General features: G+C 34.8%; 2 protein-coding genes across 12 annotated transcripts in view; one reads left to right on the top strand and one right to left on the bottom strand.

Moving 5' to 3' along the window:
* LOC126769601 (terminal uridylyltransferase Tailor-like) overlaps positions 1-25,353 on the bottom strand; it is a 598,301-nt gene that overhangs the window by 316,140 nt on the left and 256,808 nt on the right. The window lies entirely within an intron of this gene.
* Positions 414-25,353, top strand: LOC126769423 (eukaryotic translation initiation factor 5). 11 transcript variants are annotated; one of them, XM_050488191.1, is made up of 11 exons: positions 414-624; positions 834-961; positions 19,992-20,097; positions 20,390-20,505; positions 20,777-21,005; positions 21,303-21,420; positions 21,723-21,909; positions 22,052-22,150; positions 22,617-22,752; positions 22,925-23,478; positions 23,641-25,353. In XM_050488191.1, exons 5-11 carry the CDS (start codon positions 20,849-20,851, stop codon positions 23,758-23,760), a joined length of 1,371 nt encoding a protein of 456 aa, XP_050344148.1. In that variant the 5' UTR covers positions 414-624; positions 834-961; positions 19,992-20,097; positions 20,390-20,505; positions 20,777-20,848; the 3' UTR covers positions 23,761-25,353. The 11 variants fall into 11 exon arrangements, with proteins under 11 accessions (XP_050344148.1, XP_050344144.1, XP_050344146.1 ...); XM_050488187.1 differs by having other exon boundaries at positions 20,372-20,505; XM_050488189.1 differs by having other exon boundaries at positions 20,351-20,505.

Genomic DNA, 25,353 nt, shown 5'->3' with positions numbered 1-25,353 from the left:
AATTTAAAGGTGACAGAGTATTAATATTCTTTAATTGGATGTAACATTTACTTTGAAAATATTAAAAGTTTACAGATACGTTTACAAATATTTTATTTTCAAAATATTAAAGACCTAAAGAGTAATAATTAATTTCGTTATTGTGTCATATTATTTAATTTATGTCTTGTAATGTAAGACAATGTATAAAAAAAAGAAGAGTATTGTCCGTTATCATAGACAATTTATGTTATTTCCTGTTTAAAATTTGTTTTCACTTAAATTTTAAATTCAACATTACGTGGTCAAGACTATATAATAAAATTTAAATTAAATTGTGGCCTTAAATAAATAGAAATGCAATATTATTCAATTAAAGATTTATGTTTTCTAAAAAATGTGATGCTTATTGTCTCGAGTTTAAATATATTCTCGCTTCCGGTGTGAAGGCAGTTCCAGAAACATAAGAAAGTGTGCATTTTCATTTATTTTCTGTCTTCGTCATTTTTAGCCACGGTATCGTGTATGAAATTTGTGAAATTCAATTTATTTAATGTTTTTTTCCTATACTTTTGTTGTGGTGTAGACGAGAGTTTTTTCTACTTACGTGTATTGAGAGTCACCGCGCATCGTCATAGGGGGAAGGTATACATCAACATAATATCGAATATCTTCACTCCATATTTACTTATATAGATACATAGCAAGTGGCTAACAGATACCACGTTTTCGCCAGCTGGTGCGTACGTTTCGGCTTTAGAAATCTGATAAAGTAGCAAATATCTTTGTTAAATAGCTGTCTAGTGGAAGTGTACGTAAAATGAGGACGTGAAGTTAATATTGAATTGTGACAGGTTGGTGTGCCCGGCAAGTCGTGTGCTTCTTGGTGCAAGCTCCGAGGAAGGATCAACAATTCATCCCATCTGTGAGCTCTCGTCCAGTGGGGCGCTACCATTTTATATGACTTTAGCAAGATATACAGGTAAGTTTATTAAATATTAATCAAATATTGTTTTTTTTTAAATCCCTTTCCGTTTTATATCTTTATTCTAGAATTTGTAAGAGGTTATACAAAAAGTCGCTTAATTCTTCTTTTTCTGATTTAAATTTAGAATCAAGGGGTTGTTTTAGCAACAACTGCATTCTAATAATATGTCGGTTTGTCTTGTATTTAGCGTAAATTACATTTAAAATACTTATTTTCAAATATTTCACTTTTATGTTAAATGGCGAAGTATTTGTATGAAGTGGCCTTTTATCAAATAATATATTTATTTAAATACAAGGCTTAAACAATTATAAAAAATCCAATATGAAATTTTTTTTTTGTTAAGTGTGTGTGTTAAATGAATAAATTAACAATGTGAAATATTTTAAATATTCAAAACATTATTAAAAATAATGACTCATCAATTTCGTATAACTTTAATACTTTTATGTATTAATTGTTTCGAATTAACTTATTATCTTCAACTTGTATTCTTAATTCAAATCAAAGAAATCACTTATATAAATAAGAGATTTGGCACAAAACGTAACTAGTGATTGAAGCTAAAGAATCAATAGTATAGACTATTGTCCTATTATATAAAGTAATTCAAATATTAGAATGTAGTTCATTTCATAACATACATTACTGATGTACCGTAACTGCTTGTGAATGTCCAACTGCTGGGCTAAAGGCCTCCTCTCCCTTTTTTGAGGAGAAAGTTTGGAGCTTAATCTACCACACTGCTCCAGTGCGGCTTGGTGGAATACACATGCGGCAGAATTTCAGTGAAATTAGACACATGCAGGTTTCCTCACAATGTTTTCGTTCACGGTAAAGTATGAGATGAATTATAATCACAAATTAAGCACATGAAAATTCAGTGGTGCTATTATTGATGTAATTAAGTTTTATCTGATTTCAAAAAAGCTTTTTTTTATTTTTTTTATAGAATAGGAAGGTGGACGAGCATATGGGCCACCTAATGGTAAGTGGTCACCAAATGCCCTTAGACATTGGCATTGAAAGAAATGTCAACCATCGCTTACATAGCCATTGCGCCACCAACCTTGGGAACTAAGATTTTATGTCCCTTGTGCCTATAATTACACTGGCTAGCTAGCTTACCATAAATAGCTAATAATTTTCAAGATATGCCTGACTAATTGACTCGTTTGCTAACTACACATCGAAGATTCCCTTCGGAGTTATAATAATGCAAACATTTGCATCTAAAGCACTGACTCCTTTTAGTACAATACAAAAGTACTTGTAAATATACATGTGCTCAAATTTAAATTAGGTATTTAATGAGATTTATTGCTGTGACAATTAATTTTCCGATCAATGATGCTGTGCTATAAATGTGGTATGATGCATCTTATTATTACTGCTAAGATTGTAAGTGTGCTTTATACCACCATATGAAACATATATATTCTTAGTAAATTGAAGATTACCTTTTTATTACCTTGAAATAGTACTAACATTTTGAGTAAAACATTTAAAAAAACAATATTAATCACATAAAAGAACAATTGTCCAAATTACAAATTTATATATTTATTGAGGACTTCTTAGGTGTAATATATGATAAATAATATTTATTTGATTATATCTGTATAATTTTAAATTTTATAACTGTTGATTATCTGTTACTGCTGTCATCATAGTTTACGTCAACATCTCAACTAAATTATTAAGTAATTTATTATACAATAATGTCATATCATGTTATACAATAATTTGCACCATTACACAAAGTTACTCGAATATCCTATACACATATATTACACAGACATTTAATAAAATTGTAATATAAAGACTGTCTTTATTATATGCTTTTAAAATATTTATTATGGGGGTTATAACCCAAAATAGATATTAATGTATACTATATACTTTTTACTCGTTTTTTTTTATTGTGGATTATCTTAAGTTGAAATAAATCTGAATCAGATCTGAGTCAGATGCCTATAAAACGGCGTAAGCACCACAGCAGCTCGTCAAAGATAATACGGACTGGGTGTATCGACTGATAAATTAATTGATGAATCCTTTGAACATACAAGCATTTTGAACACTTTCTTGGAGCCTCTTGTAGAATCGTATATACATAGCCCCACAAAAGAGTTACTGACTATATTCAGTCGTATATTTTCACGTAATACGGTCCGTCCAATCTAGACAATCGACAACATTTCGTATTTATATATATATAACAGTATTTAACGGCGATCTCAAAAATAATTGTAAAACCTTTGGGATTTTATAAATTTCTGATGACTACTTTTTGTTAAAATATGCGAAAATGGTTTGGTTTTAAATTTAAAATACAGCGTAACTCTCCTCCAAGGTAAAAAAACGAGCTCAGACAATCGTAAGGCTTTGAGTAACATGATATATATACAGTATAAAATACATATATAGTTCAGACATTTAAAATTCTTTTCATTCAATCTGGTGAATTTATCTTTTGTTACCTGAACTTGTACAATAGTCTGGCCCTATTGATTACGGACACGCTACTTTTAACACATTGTTTGAAAACTTCAGATCAATTTCTATTCAATGAGCTATATAAGCTACGGATGAGCAACTCAATACAGGCGAATAATTTTTTCTAATAATTTCGAAATGTATAAGTCAAAAATGTACTATGACTAATATTGACTATGTTATTATAGATATATTTCAGAAAAAAAAAATATTTATATGCACTTTAATACATTTATTTCAGAAAAACAATAAAATCGTGAAACATGCGGAAATTACCAGTGGTCCGCATCAACGTCCGTAAACTTGAATTTAGTATGGTTTTTGTTTTTAAGAACCTGAATCAAAAGAACACCCCCATAGACTCTTAAATTATTTTTTTTCTTGAGTGGAATTTCAAGAAATCTTTCTAAGTGATAACATAATTTTTACTTATAACATCTTTGGTTACATAGTAACATATCGCTTTGTGCAAGACCATCTCTGTATATTTTACTGCTAAGTATCAATAATTAGTATTTTGATTTTATTGGTGAGCAAACCAGTGTAACTACAGACTTATCATCTTTGTTCCCAAAGTTGATGGCGCATTGGCGATAGTACCAATATAAAGTGTTGGTGACTACTTACCTTGTTTTGGCCCATTTATCATCCCGCCTATTTAGTTAATAAAAAAATATTATTCTGTTAAATGGCTGCTGGTTATATGGACAAAGATAGATTGGATAATTGTTTAGCTATCTGCTAAATTTCTTAACTGGCAACATATAATCCAGTTCAACTGAACTGTCATTCAATCAATGCCCACATAACATTGAATTGCAAACATTATATTGGATTACCGCGCCGTGTTCTTGAGTGCAAATTCAATATTAAATCAATCCAGAAGGCTCGTTCAGAACGCGATAATAAGATTTGCTTTATCCGTCACTGTTAAAATGGAGTTTTGTGTAGGTAGATTTCTCGTATATCGACATTCGCTTTACCATATCCCTTTTATTTGGGGTAGGTTAGGTTAAAATCTACCTAAAATAAAAATCTTCAAACTGGCTGTTTTTTATAACAACTTATATAACTTTTGGATCATCATTTTGTAAAATTGAATTGAATGTAAATCTACTATCGGTTCGGAATGAATATTCTACTGAAAATACTAATAAATAAGCGAAATACCAATGATTACGAGATCTCCTATACTATCCGCCCGATTGACTTGAAATTTGTCACAGTTACTCCTTCCCTGACGTAGACGCTCACTAAGAATGGATTTTAAGCAAATCCTATCGAAAATAGCTTGATTAGCTTGTTGTTTATACAGTGCAAGCTGCGGCTTCCGAAGGTTCCCAAGGCTGGTGCTACATTTGCTATCTAAGGATAGTTACCATTACTTAATCGCCAATGTCTATCTATTGCGTTTTCGTTGGTCCGCCTTCCTGTATAAAAAGACGTATGGATATCAACGAATACGAGCTGCCGCACTTTTTTGTCCTTTATTATTTCCCTCCTCTCACAGCTCTTTAATGCATTTCCTGTTTTCCTCTTGACATAAAGCCATTAATACCTAAGCTCTTATCTCACCACGTTATTTAGCGACACGATGCTTTTCTTTGACGAGAACTACTTTCAATCTTCAACTGACAGAGTATGTCTGTAAACTGGTTTCTAGTATATACAGTTTTTGTAGATAAAAATTCGGAACTTTAGTTGTCCTAGCTTTTTGCTTGTTACATACAATACGTACTGTAGCCGAAGAGAAATATTGCAACTTGCATTGTTATTCTTTACACGGGGCCGACACTACGAGTTAGGTACTCACTTACGTGAGTCGTGAACGAAATCCTAAAAATCTGAACTCGAGTATAATTTTCCATTCGCTTCATCCATTGACGAAAAGTTTGGAATTTTAAATTCGTTATCAAAATAAGTAACGAAGTTTCGGTTGTCTGCGCTTAGTTATTTTTAGAATTATTCCACTCTCGCCGTTCGTTATCGGGTTTTCGTTCAGAGTCTCACGTCATTCCGCGATAGTCACTGTGTTAATTATACAAGTCGTTAAAATCTCTGGTTATTTATGCTTTCAAGTTAAAATAATACGATTTTAATTCGAAACATTATTCTTGTTTAAAAAATATATTAGCAGTTTCCATTATACCATTCGTTGATTTATGGATGTTCATCATGATTTTTATCTACCAATAGATCTTTTCCAAAAACGTGAATTAGATATGTCTGACTGTCAATAAACGTGAATGAGATAAGTCATTCATAATCATGAATTAGAGCTTGGTAGTGAAATGGTGCCACTGCCGGCTAGTCAGTAATGTCCTCATGCATGTCGCTAGTATATAGTTTGCTTGCATAGCACACATTTGTTCATATAAAGTCAAGCAAGTCAAGCCTTAGACGAAGTTGCGGCAAATAACAGCAGACATTACGTCCGCTATTTGCCGAAACGTGTTATGTCATGGAGGTCGACGCACTCGCCTTTCTCGGCTAGCACAGAGACCTCGTTCCCTCTCGCTCAGATGATTGATCGTTGCTGGAAAATCTGTTGAAAGCCATGCAGAGTTTGCACGAGAATTAGTTAATGGTAAAAATGTCCTTAAATAATTGAGCGATGACGTGCAATGTCGTACGAAGAAATCATTCCACTTGCAAAGCCTATACGAAACTTATCAACGATAAGTTTAAGTTAGTTTGAACTGACTAATCTCAGGATCTATCAGTCTGATTTGAAAAAATCCAAGTGTATTAGATAGTCTAAGTCTGTAGGCTAAATAACATCATCAAACGACTCACGGGGTTGGAGTAGCGGGTCTAGACAAAGTCACATAGCGATAGTCGATGTCGTTTGTAGAAAGGCAAAATATATGGAAATGACGTATTATGTATTCGATATCACGTGACCAACAGTCGGTGTTGCATGTATTGAATATTTTAGACGAATGCTCGAAATCACTTCGACATAATTGTCGGATGCACTTCATCTAACTCCCAAGTAATGCTCAACGCGTGTTAATCCAATCCAAGCAGCCTGTTACAAATATTTTAAAAGAAATTATAATTAAATTTCAAAATTATATTATTTATGAATAAAAGAACAATGACAATGAAATGATAAATTTTGTAGATAATTTGGTACGCTTTCACGTAACAGTTACATAGCAGTGAAATAGGAATCTCTTATTTACAAAACTTTCGATTCGTTTGTCGTGTCACAATAATGGCATTACTGACGTTACGAATCCGTACTGAAGAGTGTAAACACGGTTCAAATGTACACTTCTATCCATTACATAAGTTTAAAAAAAATGCCCGAAAAGTTTTGTTAAGTAATTGAAAAAAATGACAACAATTTATCTCAATAGTAAATGAAGATAATTTTTGCGTGGGACGTTTCTTGTCTGACCCGAGCCAGAGGCGCATGTACTTTATGGTAATTATGACCGGATTTTATTGTAATAGTTATATTGAGAGAATATTCAATGCTTACTATTAAAAATCGTTATCAACTGCTCGTGTGTGTGACGTTTCTTTTGATTAGAAACAATACAAAATCGTATTCCATATCAATGTGTACGTATATTGTAGCAGTTTCCGCCCGCGGTTTGTGAGAGGGGCGGGTAAGGTGTTAGGCACCCTATGGCCGTTTCTGTATCCCTGACAACACGTTTGCACATTTTCACGATGATAGTTTTAATAGTTAAGAAGTGAAAGCGTAACTAATATGCAAACAAGTAAACTCACTTTAGCATTTATTATATTGGTTTGAATGAATTACTTTAGCAATGAAACGATGCGAGCGTTCGTCTAATTAATTATTAAAAGTAGGATCGAATTTCATTCGTTATAATTTAAAATAAAATGTTGGCTGCGTTTACATGATATTTACATGATTCTAACAATTTAATAACGAAAAATATACGTTGATCACATAAACATTTATCAAATATCATCTTTTATTGTATTATGTATAAAGTTGCTACTGTGTAATTTAAATGGTAACAAAAGCACCTACTAAGTTTCCTTCAGGTTCTTCTTTAAATTATCTATTTAACATTTATTTATTCATTATTTAACTTGACTGTTCTAAATTATGAGAAACATATTTGAATCCTTAATAATATAAATATGAAAGTGTGTTTGTTCGTTTGTTCGTTACGCTTCCAAGTTCTTAACTACTCAACCGATTATCACGAAAATTAAGCAAACACGTTGTCAGGGTTACAGAAAAGCACATAGGATACCTAACATCCCAATCACCTCCAATGAGGTACTCCAATGAGGAAGGATGATTGGATTTTGATTATAATATCCGGTTATAGAGAGAACATTTCAAGCGTCATTATCAGGTCTTATGAAGACAATTCTTGGTATCATCGGTTCTGAAAGGGGCCCTACCAAGAAATACTCGTTAGAAGTTCTTACGTTGGCCTTAAAGCTATTATTTTTAATTAGTCACTAGGTATTTTTTTTAAATAGGTCAAGTTCGTTGTCCTGTTGGCCTGTGAAGTCTACGGCGCATCTCAATAGTCTTATCGATCGATCAGGAGATGCGTTGATAGCCGACCTCTGACGCGACCACTGTGGGAAATATTATCGAATGATTCATTAGTATATCTTGCCTTTTGTTATTACTCAATGATATGTAATAGCTATTAAATTTGTAAGAAACTAAGTTTGATTATTTAAATTCTTTTTTGTATAGATTTTATTGTATATTTTTTGCTAATCTATTTTCTTTACCTATAGCGTTCTTAACGGTCTGCAAAAAAAGGTTGTAGTAATGTAGGTTCTCAATTCCGTTGTTTCTTTATGTTTGTTACCTTGGAGCGCCGTCATTTATGAAGCGATTTTGAAAATTCTTTTTTTTTTGTTCGTTTGGGAGGGTATACTTCCCGTTTTATTCCGTTTTCCGGTCCCGAAAAAATACCAGCCTCTAAAGGTGAAATAATAGGGGAAGTATTTTTTATGGGCTCGAATTTTATTTGAAGTCAGTTTTCATATTGCTATTGCTTCTTTATACTGATGTTCATATAAAATAATTGTTATCAGCTTAACGATGCGTGATATGTATTATATCACTTTATGCCTGTCCTAAATTTTCAAATCGGCTAGGCTCGCTTGGAAGGTTCGAGTCGGTCGCAGCTAGAATAGAATCGATAACACGGCGCATGCGCCCCGACGTGCCACCCTAGCCTCTCCCTCCCTTGCACCCAGCACCTCGGCACTTCCTGCGGTGCCTTATATGCCGTCGGCAATGCGGAATCCTATTTGTGTAATAATGAAGTCAGAATAACCTAATATCCTGTTGATAATTTTAATACATTAAATTACTTAAGATAAATACACGTTGAAGCTATAATTAACGTAAGCTGTTACCCGCGACTATATCCACCACGTTTTTTAATTTATTTTTAATATATAATTTTAATCATATTCGGCTCCCAGGCTAAAAGCATTTGATTGAATTAATTTCGTTGTTTATTTTTAAAACTATGATTAAAATTTGGTTTCTATAATGAAAAAAAAGTAATTCGTTATGATTACGAATCGTTGAATTCTCTATGTAAAGTTTTTTATTGAAGCATTAATGTCTATCATCTTAATATAATACTTATAGTATACGTTATATATACGTATAGCGAGCCACTGTTAACTTCTGAATAACGCCTCGTAGACATATCTACTACCCGTAAACTGTTTACTGGTGATAGAGCTTTGTGCAAGCTCGTCTGGGTAGGTACCACCCACTCATCAGATATTCTACCGCAAAACAGCAATACTTGATATTGTTGTGTTCCGGTTTGAAGGGTGAGTGAGCCAGTGTAATTACAGGCACAAGGGACATAAAATCTTAGTTCCCAAGGTTGGTGGCGCATTGGCTATAAGCGATGCTTGACAATTCTTACAATGCCAATGTCTAAGGGCGTTTGGTGACCACTTACCATCAGGTGGCCCATATGCTCGTCCACCTTCCTATTCTATAAAAAAAAAAAAAACGAACGGATCCGTATTTTTCACAAGCTTTTGTTTAACTCGACTAGTTTGTATGTACGAGTCCAATCTGCAACAGCATTTTAAACCAGTTTGGATTGGAAATCGATCGATCGCGTTGAAATTTTGCTCAAACGTTTTTTGGTGAATACCAAACCGTATTCAATTTTGTAATTTATTAAATTTTTCTAAATCTAGTCAATCTAATTGTCTAATCAATCACCTATTCATCATACAGCTTTTAATTGATTAATAAATTAAAATAATAATTGATTTCTTTTCTCATAGTCTTGCTATATCAAATACATAGGGATCTAATTTTGATACTCAGTATTGTTAATATTCTTTTTATATTGCACACGTAACGTGAAAAATAATCATACACAAATACCATTTTAATGCTATTTTAAATTATACATTTGCCTTTATTCATGATTTACCCCAAAAAGGAATCTCCAGTCAACTTTCGATTTTTTGGTTGAATTGATTGTATTAGATTTTGAAATTAAAGCATAAATTTAATATATATATATATATATATATATATATATATATATATATATATATATATATATATATACATAATAAGTTGATATAAAGTAAATTTAAAAAAATAATAAATATATATTCATTTAATAGGAAAAAATATAGCTCAGATCAACGTCCTGGTTTTAGTTGTATCATTTCGCAGATGCTTTCTAGCGATTTAAAAATAGTGAAATGTTGGAGATTTTCGAACTTCAGACGGTAAATAATTTCAACACAACAACTCGACATAGCAGTAAACGTCTACCAGCGTCTTATTCTACCTCAATAAAAGATTTCATTGTATTTCTATCTTCCAATACGATAAGTTCGAAGAATTTGTGATTGGTTAATTAAATTATACACATTTGCCGCCCCCGATGTAAGATGTAACGACAATGTGTTGATTGTGTTAAATATAACACTACCTCGGATATGTTCTTCGCTGTCTCCCGTGTTCCTCGACATTTTTAGCGCACGATCGATTGAAACAAGAGAAGGGTTTAAGCGAACAGCATACTTTTAACCAGCTATTCATTATTGTGCTTGTACTCGGCGGTTAGTTACGAGGGACTGACTGGGTTTGGATAAAATTCCATGGCGTGGTATTGACCAAAATGCATTCGAATTATGTATTCGATTTGTCACGTGATCAACAATTGACGATCGGGAAATGACGTCGACAATCCCTTAAACACTATCCTTTCCATCGATTGATAGACGATTAATTTGTACGAGAGTGGTGTTGGAAACCGCTTCGCCACCACACACTGGATGGACCAAGCTTAGTGACTCTGATCACATATGCTAGTAACGACATAACATTGACGGTAAAGAATCCGGTGGACATATATATATATATATATATATATATATATATATATATACATAATAAGTTGATATAAAGTAAATTTAAAAAAATAATAAATATATATTCATTTAATAGGAAAAAATATAGCTCAGATCAACGTCCTGGTTTTAGTTGTATCATTTCGCAGATGCTTTCTAGCGATTTAAAAATAGTGAAATGTTGGAGATTTTCGAACTTCAGACGGTAAATAATTTCAACACAACAACTCGACATAGCAGTAAACGTCTACCAGCGTCTTATTCTACCTCAATAAAAGATTTCATTGTATTTCTATCTTCCAATACGATAAGTTCGAAGAATTTGTGATTGGTTAATTAAATTATACACATTTGCCGCCCCCGATGTAAGATGTAACGACAATGTGTTGATTGTGTTAAATATAACACTACCTCGGATATGTTCTTCGCTGTCTCCCGTGTTCCTCGACATTTTTAGCGCACGATCGATTGAAACAAGAGAAGGGTTTAAGCGAACAGCATACTTTTAACCAGCTATTCATTATTGTGCTTGTACTCGGCGGTTAGTTACGAGGGACTGACTGGGTTTGGATAAAATTCCATGGCGTGGTATTGACCAAAATGCATTCGAATTATGTATTCGATTTGTCACGTGATCAACAATTGACGATCGGGAAATGACGTCGACAATCCCTTAAACACTATCCTTTCCATCGATTGATAGACGATTAATTTGTACGAGAGTGGTGTTGGAAACCGCTTCGCCACCACACACTGGATGGACCAAGCTTAGTGACTCTGATCACATATGCTAGTAACGACATAACATTGACGGTAAAGAATCCGGTGGACATATATATATATATATATATATATATATATATATATATATATATATATACATAATAAGTTGATATAAAGTAAATTTAAAAAAATAATAAATATATATTCATTTAATAGGAAAAAATATAGCTCAGATCAACGTCCTGGTTTTAGTTGTATCATTTCGCAGATGCTTTCTAGCGATTTAAAAATAGTGAAATGTTGGAGATTTTCGAACTTCAGACGGTAAATAATTTCAACACAACAACTCGACATAGCAGTAAACGTCTACCAGCGTCTTATTCTACCTCAATAAAAGATTTCATTGTATTTCTATCTTCCAATACGATAAGTTCGAAGAATTTGTGATTGGTTAATTAAATTATACACATTTGCCGCCCCCGATGTAAGATGTAACGACAATGTGTTGATTGTGTTAAATATAACACTACCTCGGATATGTTCTTCGCTGTCTCCCGTGTTCCTCGACATTTTTAGCGCACGATCGATTGAAACAAGAGAAGGGTTTAAGCGAACAGCATACTTTTAACCAGCTATTCATTATTGTGCTTGTACTCGGCGGTTAGTTACGAGGGACTGACTGGGTTTGGATAAAATTCCATGGCGTGGTATTGACCAAAATGCATTCGAATTATGTATTCGATTTGTCACGTGATCAACAATTGACGATCGGGAAATGACGTCGACAATCCCTTAAACACTATCCTTTCCATCGATTGATAGACGATTAATTTGTACGAGAGTGGTGTTGGAAACCGCTTCGCCACCGCACACTGGATGGACCAAGCTTAGTGACTCTGATCACATATGCTAGTAACGACATAACATTGACGGTAAAGAATCCGGTGGACATACGCAACGGACAATTTACATGTTGCAAATGAAATCGACCTTGACTCGGCTGACGTTTGGCTCGCCTCCGCGTTAACCTAACCCGACACTAAAACGACCTGACCAGGCGACGTATCGCTTTGATAATTTATTTATAATCATCCACTATGACGCGTCTAACTTAATTTTGTGTGGTATGTATGTATATTGTTATATACCTTATTGTAATCGCGATTACACGCACCCTGCGTGTGTTTTTTTTTACCGAATATTTGATCTTTATCAACATCTTATTTCGAAAGAAGTTGAATTGAAAACGAGAGTTAATAAAGAGTTTTATACTTTATTCAAGTAATGTCATGCAAGCACTTTTAACAATCATCTTTTATTATAGTCATTTTACAAAATGATGTCACTTAAATATTAAGTTACCACCGGTTTGGAATGTAGATACTACCGGAAAGAACCAGCAAGAATATTTGGGATACATAATCATTTATATAATATTCTATAAAAGTAGATAGAGTATCAACAGAAAAAAGTAATTAATATATAAATCTTTTAATGTAAAATACAATTTTCAAACTTTGTGCAAGTCCGTCTAGGTAGCTACGACTGATCATATAATCTAACGCCAAACAGCGATACTCAGTATTGTCGTGTTCCAGTTTGATGGGTGCGAGTGAAACTGCAGACGCAAGGGGACGCATAACATCTTAGTTCCCAAGGTATATAGCGCATTGGCGATGTAAGGGATGGTCAATATTTCTTACAATGCCAAAGACTACGGTCGTGAGCACTTACATCATCAGGTGACCCACTTGTCAAATCTGCCTACCTAATACCATTAAAAAAAAGAGACATTATAACACAACGAAACATACCAAATGAAATAAATTGTAGTACATATTAAATTATATTAAGAGAACTGAATATAAAAGGAACGTCTATGCCTTGAACGTATTTATTCTAGCATACCAGAGAGAAGCAAAAAATGTACATATGATAAATATAAATGTTTACTAAGAAAATAAGTCTTATAATATTTCATGTATTCTTGCTTTGTTTATATTAGTATTCAGCGGAGGCTTGATTGAGTTATATACATTAAATGTAATATTTTAGTAATTGTATTCGTAATAAAAAAAAATTGTCAAAAAAAACATAATTAAATGCACCATTGAGTGTTCATGTGCTTCATTTGTGTGTTTCATCTCGTTTCCTGTAGTAGAAAACACCGCGAGGAAATCTGCATGTGTCATTAAATTGTACTTACATGAAGTCTTAGGAAAGTTTACGAATATATTTTCATTGTGTTGAACATTATACATATTATTTGTATAATTCGTATTCACACCAATATCGTTAAAATTCAGGAAAAAAAATTATAATCGACATGTAAATTGTTATATATTAACGAATTGAATTATGTTTTCGAGCAAATGTAAATTGGAAAAAACCTAGCATAGATTAATATACATTATACAATCTTATAATATTATTAATTCGTTAGAATCTCTTTTACGCTTTCACGGCTAGAACACTACACCGATTATGATGAAATTTGGTATAAGGAAGGAAGGAAATATGATACTCTTTAATGATAACCCTTCCATTCGATACAAACATGTCACCCCTTACTAAACATGCGGGCGAATCCTATTTCTATATAGTTATTATATTTACATATATCTTATAGTAATCAATATAAAACGATGATTTTAACATGTTGTTTATTCCATTACACGCAACAGTTACATTGAGTGTATTCAAATGTACACAATCAAAGTCCATTTCGCGATATAGTATCGATTCGAAAATCCATTGAGCCGTGAAAGCGCGCGCCCGTATTCGCTCACGCTTGACTGCTGGACGGCTTAATTGCGTTCCTTCTGAAACGACCGACCGGCTGAAGGTGACTGGATCCTTATCCAATCAACTCGTACGATCAAATCGTTCACTGGTCATATACGTTGTTTCGTTATGGAAACATTATTATACACACATGGTATTTCATTTTTTTTTTACTATTGCATAAAGTTTACGAGGCGTAGATGATCTAAGTTTTTCAATAAAAAATATTCTACTATTCGTGAGCAAAACTAAACTTAAAAAAAAAAATTAATAAATGTTTATAACTATGGGAATAAAAGAGGATTTGGATTTCATTTGTGTCTATTGTATGTTTATTTATGCCAAGTTTAATTTGAAAATGGAACCGAAGTACCTCGTAGAACGTGAACGTGAGTCTTACAAAGATTTTTTTTTTCGAGGTTTTTCATCGCATCTGATCTAGTGCTCAGCGGTGAAAGGAAACATTGTGTGGAGGTGACGCATGATTTAGATGAAATTGGACTCGTGTTTATCCACCAGTCCGCAATGTAAGATCGTGGTGGAAAATCCAATTCTATTCCCCATTTCAGGAGGATACGTTCTGCTTGCCCGTGCAACATTATTGTTATGCCTAAAAATTAATATAAGCATATTAATGACAGCCTAGTAGAAATAATCCATGATCGACGTTGATCAAATATTATATGGCAACAAGTTTCACAATTTTTCCTTTGAGAAATTCCTATCCCAGTGGACATCGTATTGATTGTTTTTTTTTTTTATCAGATAGATGTCACGAATGATACCGGAAGTCGATACATCAACATGAACGTTTAACTCGACCGGATGTTATTCTTGTTGCAATGGTATCGTTCCTATGAAGCGTGCGTTTCATAGACAATGTTAGTTGTAGTTCTTTTAAACGGGTTTTATTCCCATTTGCCACGTGTTGTATTTTACATGACGTCCTACTAAATGATACAATGTTAAAACTGAATAATCTTAACTAGTTTGAACGTAACAACAAACGCTAAATAAAATGAACTAAAAAAAGGTACTTACTAGTTATTTCATCACATCTTCTGCTGCCAAGTAGCAATACTTACCATGTTTGTATTTCGGTTTGAGGGATAATTGCGACGAATGTAACTACAGGCACAATTAAGGGACGTAATCTTAGTTTCCAATGTTAATAGGGCCGTACCGTAACAGCCTGTGAATGTCCCACTGCTGGGCTAAAGGCCTCCTCTCCTCTTTTTTTTTGAGGAGAAGGTTTGGAGCTTATTCCACCACGCTGCTCCAATGCGGGTTGGTAGAATTCACATGTGGCAGAATTTCAGTGAAATTAGACACATGCAGGTTTCCTCACGATGTTTTCCTTCACCGTAAAGCACGAGATGAATTATAATCACAAATTAAGCACATGAAAATTCAGTGGTGCTTGCCCGGGTTTGAACCCACGATCATCGGTTAAGATTCACGCGTTCTTACCACAGGGCCATCTCGGCTTTTTGTTAATAGGGCATCGACGATTAAATGTGTGGTTTTAACATTTCTTACAGCGCCAATGGCTGGAAGGCGGTGACTCAGGTTTAGATGGCTCTGTAGTCAATTCACCTACTTTTTCATAATCAAGGATATACTTGATTGATTTCTGACATTTCACGATCATGTTCTGCGATGAATTTCCAATTTGTTCTTATCGAATAGATCTACTGATGTGCTGCTTTATTTAATGATTTTTTTTCAAAACTGATTCATTATACATGATATTTTTTAAGTATACCCAAAATATATATATCGATGTCTCTTATAAATGAATCCTGTTTTACAATGACAATGTTTTTGTTTATCATATATGTCAGCCTTCCGACGATATTGCTATGTTCATTTGATTCACGCGAATGTAATCACTATTGTCGTTTAGTAGAAACGATTTTTATGTGCATTGATTCCGATCATGTTACATGTATGTACGTGTACGACGTTTTTAGGAACGCAAAGTGCGGCGGTTGCGTTGAGATATCTCGTGTTGTTGTTACTTGGTATGTGTAAGCTGAGAGAATTTCGAGGATGTTATTTGTTAATGTTGTTTACGATACATTATATATCAGTATTGTATTGTATGTAAATATCAAATATGATCACTAAGTAAATGCAAAACATTTCTTTTTTATCTTATATTTGTGTGCGTTTCATACGTTAATGATGTTATTATCTAGAAAGTTCAAAGGGTACAATTTTTTCGGAATCCTTAACGTCTGCTCATAGAATTACAGATTGATTATTGTATAGTAACAGCCTGTTAATATCCCACTGCTGGGCTAAGGCCTCCTCTCCCTTTTGAGGAGAAGGTTTGGAGCTTATTCCACCACGCTGCTCCAATGCGGGTTGGTAGAATACACATGTGGCAGAATTTCAATGAAATTAGACACATGCAGGTTTCCTCACGATGTTTTCCTTCACCGTTAAGCACGAGATGAATTATAAAAACAAATTAAGCACATGAAAATTCAGTGGTGCTTGCCCGGGTTTGAACCCACGATCATCGGTTAAGATTCACGCGTTCTTACCAATAGGCCATCTCCGCTTTGATTATTGTATGTTTCGCCCATAATGACGCGTGCATACATAGCGCACTGCGGACTTTATAGCCGTAGCGTAGACAACACCCAAATGTGTTACATTTTATACGCAAAACAGATGTTGCTTCTTAATAAACATAATATCATTTTATTATGTAATTAATATGACTGATATCGTTTTTGTTATTTAGTAAAAAAATAAATTATTACTACCACTACTTTACACGCAAGTTTGATTTAATTCATTAAATACTTTATAATTTATATGTTAATTAATACATCTATTTATTTTGTGAACATTTATATATATATTAAACACAATTTTTATTGCCTTGTCTAAACTCGAAACTAATTAGTTATAAGTGAATTCAATACCACGTAGTGTCGACAAAATGTTCAATAAACATCAAATTTAAGACTTTACATAAGCATTTAGCGTTTCGGATTTGGAATATTTCCAGATTGTCATGGAGTTTTATGGTGCACTCAAGCGGATATCGCGTGATCATATCATTAGAGAAATGTTTTATTAAAGAAAAAATACAGTATGTTCAAGACTAGACCTACTTGAACTGAAATGATTACGATTTAATAAAATGTTTGTTTTTTCTCGTAGACCAATAGATGGCGTTAGTTGTTTGTTAAATCGCACTTATATTTGCATCACGCGAAAGTATATCGTCCACGATGAATCAATGAATACTTGCCCTGAGCCGAGGTGCGATCTTGAGGGTGTTGCCTCCTAAAGGACGGATGTCCAAAAAATGGAATTCATTACCAGCTTACGTGTTCCCCTCCTTTTACAACCTGGGTTCCTTCAAACGAGGCGTAAAGAGGCATCTTGCGGGCCGGCAAGTCGGGGGCGGCTAGTGCAGAACATTCTTCCCGACTGTACTGGTCGTCGTCGCGTTTGAACTCTACTACCACTTACCATCAGATGGAGTAGAGTCATTTGCCCTTCCGGCGCATATAAAAAAAATGTCATTCAGAGCCCGAGAAAGCTCAAATTTTAAAGTGGAATCTAGTTCTAGAAATTCCTTCGCCTTCGCATAACGACCAGCGAAATAGTTATTACTTATATGTGGTGGATCGACACATTATAGTAGTTCCGGTCCCAGATCGATATTACACTTCAAAATTAATTAAAATATAATTAATTATATAGTGACGACCGAAATATTCATATAACTTATTTACGTAATATAATATAAATTTGGTGAATAAAGCTTGTAATTATCAAATGACAAACTACGGGCTTACTAATTACCGTAATTTATTAAATTATTTTTTAATAAATAAAATGCACCCAAAAGAATAATATCTTAAGCACGTCGTAGCCATTTACATTAAAAGAATATATTTTTATCTCAATTTCTATATTGCTGCCATCTCTGATCACGCTCTAGTCGGCTGGATTGCCACTCGACCTGGCTCAAAGCGTCAGCGGTCGTCTAAAGAAACTTCACTAATGAAGCACACTTCTTAAGCTCTGATAATTTACGCCGCGCCAAAGATACGACCTTGAAATTGAAGCTTTTCGAATCAAATTTAATAACATTTTAAAGCAGATTTTTGATGATCCGTAACAGCCTGTGAATTTGCCACTTCTGGGCTAAAGGCCTCGTCTCCCTTTTTGAGGAGAAGGTTTGAAACTTATTGCACCACCTTTTCTCACGATTTTTTCCTTCACCGTAAAGCACGAGATGAATTATACTCACAAATTAAGCACGTGAAAATTCAGTGATGCTTGCCCGGGTTTGAACCAACGATCATCGGTTAAAATTTTTCACTATTGTCACTTTGCCATCTCGACCTTCTATGATTTTTGATGATGAAATTGTGATAAACTAGATGCTACATCTTCATGCAATTTAGCTGTGATTGTCTCGTTATATCTTAAAATTTTAATAATTATATATCATTGCAATCGTATCAGAATAACTGTATACAATTATATCCATCTAAATCTTATATATCTATTAATTACTAACTAATATATTTATTTAGTTGCAACAAACGAACAAACAGTCTCCGTATTGTGAAAAAGTAGTAAACAGTATTCAATATACATCAAGAAAACAATCAATTTTCACGAAGCAGTCGACTGTGACGAAACAGTTTTGATAAGTTATTGCAAACTAAAAACTTTTTATACGCCTAAATCATATAATCAAATACAATGGCTACGTTGCAGATTTAAAACCGGAAACTATAAATCTCCTGTACGAATTGCGGTAGCCGAAAGTAGTATATATGATATTTTACGACACGTTACGACGTGTGCGCGTAACACAGGTTTTATTAACCAATCACAAGGCTCGCTTTCAAGGACATACACGTACGAATAAGACACGCGTTCAAGTGTGAGTAAGTACGAAAGCTTTAACATGGAATTTTTTAACTTAATTTAAAGGTAATTTAGGCTTATATTGGCTTGATCGTATAGGCCTCAGAGTCATGATTTTTTTTTCACTCTCATACTACACGTGCTGTTGTTTTGAACACGCAAGTTATCAGACGTTGTTTTAAGTTCGCATTTCGCAGTAAATTTTATAGGATCACCTTGAATTCTTTTTTCATTTTGATTTGCAAAATACCAGTTTCATAAAGTAAGTTTATATTGAGTTTAAAATGAGTGAAAGGAAATTTGAATATTTTCATTTCACAAGAAATAATCTAAATGCCTGCTTTAATTCATATCCATTTATAGGAAAAGTATTTTAGCCAACGTTTGCTGTACTTATTGGCTTTGTCCGTCACTTGTGCTAAAAAACTACGATAATTTATTATAGTTATTTGCTCGTATTACAATTCTTACGTCAATCATATTGTAAACTGATAAAAAATTGATAAGAAATATTTGTTACAAAGTACGACGTAGCAACCACATAGTACTATAGTCCAATAATTCGATCCAGGCATGTATAGAAATGATTCGAATCATAAAACGTAGGAAAATGTACGTATAATTTTATATATGAAGATTATCACCTTATTTACTTTAGCATTATACATTTAGTGTATATACGTGTCCACTAAAATATGTATTTTGTAACAAAATATTAACGAACTAATTATTGCTGCAGAGACATCAGTACAGAGCGTGGAGAGTGGTCGGTCTGTCGCGGCGAGGGGTCCCGGCTGCCGGCGAGCGTGCATGACGCTTCACACACTAAGCAATACTGCTCGCAGGTCAGAAAACAGCACGTTTATACATATAACGTAGTTAGAACGACCTATACCAGAAGTTACGGCTCAGACAAGAGGGAACGCCTACTTACGATATGGCATGAGAATATATTTTAGGAAGACTTTCACCTACGACTTCGCCACTCATCAAGGTTTTCGTAGTTTAAAATGTAGTAGAGGGAAACAAAGGTTCTATCAGATCATTATGTCAGTCGAAAGTCCTCATCATATCTAGAACTTTGCGTACGCGAAGTAGCCGCGGCGTATTCTGTTACAGAAGATCAAAGTTTTGCAGTAACAGACATCGGAAACTGCTGCCGTTGCGGCAGACGTGACTGGCGCGCTCCGCGGGTGCCCCCGGCCCGCATGCCGCTCTAGACGCCCAACCGTGCACTCGTCACACCAAGCCCGGTGAGCAGACGATTCTGACATGCTCAAACTTTACGTAGATGGAATTAGTTTCACCGGTGGTGCATTCTACATCTAAGCCGTTTGGACGTTTTTTAATCGGTGTTATCTAATGTGTAAATAATAAAATTATATTAAAGAGTAGCTTTTTGTCTTAAATATATATATGACATTAATTGCCAGAGATATGGCAGCGATATGGTTAAGATTTAAAACACACATTATGTATGTATATAATAATATTTAAGTTTATCGTACATTTCAATTGTTACAGATCCAGTGTCAAAAAAAAACCACCCCTGGAATAATTAGTTAGGATTATAATTAAGTGAGCACATAAGCAGCCATGGGGTCCGTTAACGTAAACCGGAACGTGGCGGACGCGTTCTACCGCTACAAGATGCCGCGCATCTGCGCCAAGGTGGAGGGCAAAGGGAACGGCATCAAGACCGTCATCGTCAACATGCCCGAGGTCGCCAAGGCCATCGGCAGGCCCGCTACCTGTGAGTGCTACCATTTTATGTACCCGCCTTCTCCCCTATATTTCTCTTATCTATAGTAAACAATTTAGTTATTATGGTAATTGAAAACAATTATTAAATTTATCAATTTCCATTACAAAACCAATTCCCTTTAGTTTTGGAGACTGAGGAAAAGTTAAAATACCTTTTCCTTTTTGGATACGTTTTTGTTATTTTTATTTTATTCTTAAAAAAAATTATATATTATATTTAAAACTTAAATATATTTTAATCATAATTTAAAAAGAAACGGATGACAATTGTATGGCTATACTCCAGACCCGACAAAATACTTCGGGTGCGAGCTGGGTGCTCAGACACAGTTTGACTTCAAGAACGAACGTTTCATCGTCAACGGCAGCCACGACTCCGCCAAATTGCAGGACCTGCTGGACGGGTAAGGGATATGACATTGCTTGATATGATTGCGTGAGGCAGATCCCGAGGCCCTGAGTATAATCCTCCAAACGAGCCAATAAAATTATATGGGGGGTTTGATGTTAGCAGTATTCTTACTACTATGCCTCGGATAGCACGTAAAACGTGTTTTCAGTGCTTGAAAATTTTCCGATCGTGTCAGATTCACCGTTTTATCTTATTTCACAAATAATTTTAATTTAATTTTCAATGGAACGTGGTGGAAATACTTCCCTCCGAGGAAAATGTGTTTGTATCAATCAATAAGGGCTAAATTGGCAGGTTCATACGTAAGTTCGTGCTGTGCCCCGAGTGCGACAACCCGGAGACGGAGCTGATCGTGTCGACGAAGCGGAACACCATCTCGCAGGGCTGCAAGGCGTGCGGCTACCACGGCCCGCTCGAGTTCAACCACAAGCTCAACACTTTCATACTCAAGAACCCGCCGGCTGCCGACCCCAGCATGCAGGTCCGTGTCCAATTAGCACTTGCTAAGATCAAGACAAAAATCAGTGTTACTATTTGTTTTATAAAAAAATTGATTATATATTTTGAATGTAAAGTTATGAGTCCCCAATAGAAGTAACAAAATATCTATTTATCGTTTTCAGGGTTCATCGCTGACAGAAGGCAATCGTGGCAAACGCTCTAAGCGAAGCGGTCCCGCTGCCAATGGCAATCATGATGGGGATAATCATGACGCCAAAAATGTAGGTTTTGACTATTTCTTTCTTTCTTTTTAAAAAAAGCTTTATTCATTTCAAAAATACATAGTTTAAAAGGTATGACTAGAAAAACTTATAAACATTGGATAAAAGAAGTTTTATCATCTAACAATGTATGTTCTTAACAAAAACGAATTTCTGTGTCCGTAACAGTTGGAAAAATAAATATAAGAAACATAATCTAAACTATAGTTATTTTTTCTAACTTATCTTTTTATCAAGTGAGAATATTTATAATGTATTTATCATAATCGTTGCCTCGTAGTTCATTTGTTTATAATTTGCCTAAATGTCAATGTAAAAAAGCCTGTGTTTTATTTAAAGCAATCTTAAAACTGACGATATTTAATAAATCTTAGTTACCTAAGTAATTTTAGAAAACAACTAACAAATATATAATCTATGTAATTCATGTACATAATATATGAATCTCGGATGTAATTATTAATAGGAGGGCGAGGTGCCAGTAGCTCCAACAGTTCCAAACCCTAAGAGCAAGAAGAAGAGCAAAGCTGTTGAGGATGATGATGATGATTGCAACTGGACGGTTGATGTGAGCGAGGAGGCTGTAAGGGCTAGGATGCAAGGTCGGTATCTACAAACATATTGAAACTGAAAAAAACTTTGTTAAATAAGATTACCTATTTCAATTAATGACTTGTATGATAATGTGACTAATTTGAATAATATTAAAACATTTACTTTGTTTATGAAATCAATAACATTTTATTGACATCTGTACGCCTGCACCTATTTCAGATTTGACCGAGGGAGCGAAGAGCATGACTCTCTCGGAGGACAGCGAGAAGAACGAGAAGCAGCGCATGGACCTGTTCTACTCGTTCCTCAAACAGCGCTCCGACGCCGGCGAGGTGGAGGGCGCGAAGGCCGTGAGCGACGTCCTGCACGAGGCCGACCGGCTGGAGGTGAAGTCCAAGGCGCTGCTCGTGGCGTTCGAGGTGCTGGTGGGCGCCAACACGCTGGCGGCCGACGTGAAGCGCCACCGCGCGCTGCTGCTGCGCCTGGCGCGCGCCGACCCCCGCGCGCCGCGCGCCGCGCTGCACGCGCTCACGGCGCTCGCCGCCACCTGCGCCGCGCTGCTGCCGCGCGTGCCCGCCGTGCTCAAGCTGCTGTACGACCTGGACATCGTCGACGAGAAGACCATCCTCGAGTGGGCGGCCAAGCCCTCGCGCAAGTTCGCGCCCAAGGAGGTGGTGGCCGACGTGCTGAAGCGCGCGCAGCCCTTCATCGACTGGCTGCAGCAGGCGGACGAGGAGGACTCCAGCGACGACGCCAGCGAGGAGGACATCGAGGTGCGACGGCCCTCCCTACTGTTTTACCTCCGTTCTCATATACAAATTCATCACCAGTACACATTATTCACGATTTAATCCCTATTTCTACGTTTGAGGATAATAGTATTTAAATTCAACTAGTGTTACGCATGTCTTTATAATTTGTTACCTTTATATCAGATCGAGTACGACGATCGTGCCAAGGTGACGCCCATCAAGGCGGTTACGACCCCCGTCGCCCCGCCCAAGCCGCAGCAAGAGGACGACGGAGACATCGACGTCGACATTGACGCCATATAGACGCACCACCACCACCTCACCGTCACTGCACCACACCCACCCCGCACCTTACGTGTTTCGTAATCTTAGTTATCCAAACGAATTGCGAAATAAATTATCACAATGTATTTGCTTTGCTTTTTGAGACCACTACAACCATATAAAAAATTTGTTACTACAATAAAACCCCACTCCAGTTAAATGGTTTTTGCTTTGAATATTTGAGGTATGAATTTGTAAACAACAGCAAAGTTTTAAAGAAATGTTATTGTGCAATAAAAAATTCTGTGTATGGACACTTTGATATATTTAAAGTATAAATTTAACCAAATTTTAAGATAAGTACTAACTCCCGATCATTTGAACTTTTAATTCGCTTTTCACGTAATGTTAACTTACTAGCTTTATCTGTGAATGTTGTTTAGCGGGCGATTAGTTAAACAATTAGTTCGTTAATCTTCTTCATTCAAATGTCAAATCATTGATAAGATGAAGAGATTCGTGCGTTCAACTAAACACCCGCTAAACTACGTTTAGTAGCGAGGCCGGTTAATGTTCGATTCGAAACACGTAATTATATTTAAGATATATGGACCCCATGCGCTGAAAATTTCCTATCAATACAATCAACGTAGTCGCTCTGCCGATAAGTTTACAATTTTTAAAACTTTACTCATATAAGCGATATTGAACGGGCGTGATTACGGTTTCTATACCACTAAAGTGATACAATAAAAGTATGTATCATGTAATAACTCGTTCTCAAAATACGTATATTATTATGATCTATATCACGAAATTGAAAAACAAATTTTAAGAAATAATGTCATTTTCACAATCTGGTAAGGAAGCCGTTTCCGCCATTTTTCAATTCTCTCTCAATGAATTTAGTGAAAAATAAACATATTTAGATCGATTGACACAAAATTCATTCGAAGATAATTATTAAAATTTCTGTGTAAATCCGTAATTATTATTATAGATATAAAAAAAAAAACGTAATCAGTAGTGTCGTAATCTAAACGCTTTGTAATTAGAGTGACTAAAATTACACTAACCTTATATATTCCAAAACTATTCGTTCCTACGTGTAAGTTTCATTTTTATTATATATAGAATTTGCTGATCTAATTATCTCTATTTCGAAGTCACAAATTTGGTGACAAAATGTAAGTTAATACACAAAATAGTTGATTATAATATATTGTTTTTTTTTTTTTTTTTTTCTTTTTATGAAATGTTTTAAAAGTAATTAAATCGTGAACTTTTGCGATAACGCACGAAATAGAAACACAATTTTTGACTCTTTTTTTTGTCCATTAAGTTAATTCATTTTTGATTCATTCATTTAAATCCATTCATTCGCTCCTGTAATATTGTTATAATTTTAACGCAATTTATTTAATATATATTTCATTATCCAATTTCGTGCGTTTATTATATGTTTTAAGTTAATTATCTCAATGATGTGGAGACGTTTCTTGTAACATAGCTAGCAATCTTCGGTCGCCGTGACTTTTTCCTCCATTGAAACTATTATTAAATAGAATATTTTAAAATTGCCACCTGACAATTTTATTAGATTTGTTTTGTATTCAAATACATTTGGATTCT

The sequence above is a fragment of the Nymphalis io genome, chromosome 7 (assembly GCF_905147045.1).
Source record: "Nymphalis io chromosome 7, ilAglIoxx1.1, whole genome shotgun sequence".
NCBI classification, from domain to species: Eukaryota; Metazoa; Arthropoda; class Insecta; order Lepidoptera; family Nymphalidae; genus Nymphalis; species Nymphalis io.
This window is presented reverse-complemented; position numbering and strand designations above follow the sequence as displayed.

Excerpts from the sequence above, each read along its gene's own strand:
- LOC126769423 (XM_050488192.1), top strand. The coding sequence starts at position 20,849 with ATGGGGTCCGTTAACGTAAACCGGAACGTGGCGGACGCGTTCTACCGC. Across the intron at positions 21,421-21,722 it reads TTGCAGGACCTGCTGGACGG|GTTCATACGTAAGTTCGTGC; the intron begins GTAAGGGATATG and ends CTAAATTGGCAG. Across the intron at positions 23,479-23,640 it reads CCAGCGAGGAGGACATCGAG|ATCGAGTACGACGATCGTGC; the intron begins GTGCGACGGCCC and ends CCTTTATATCAG.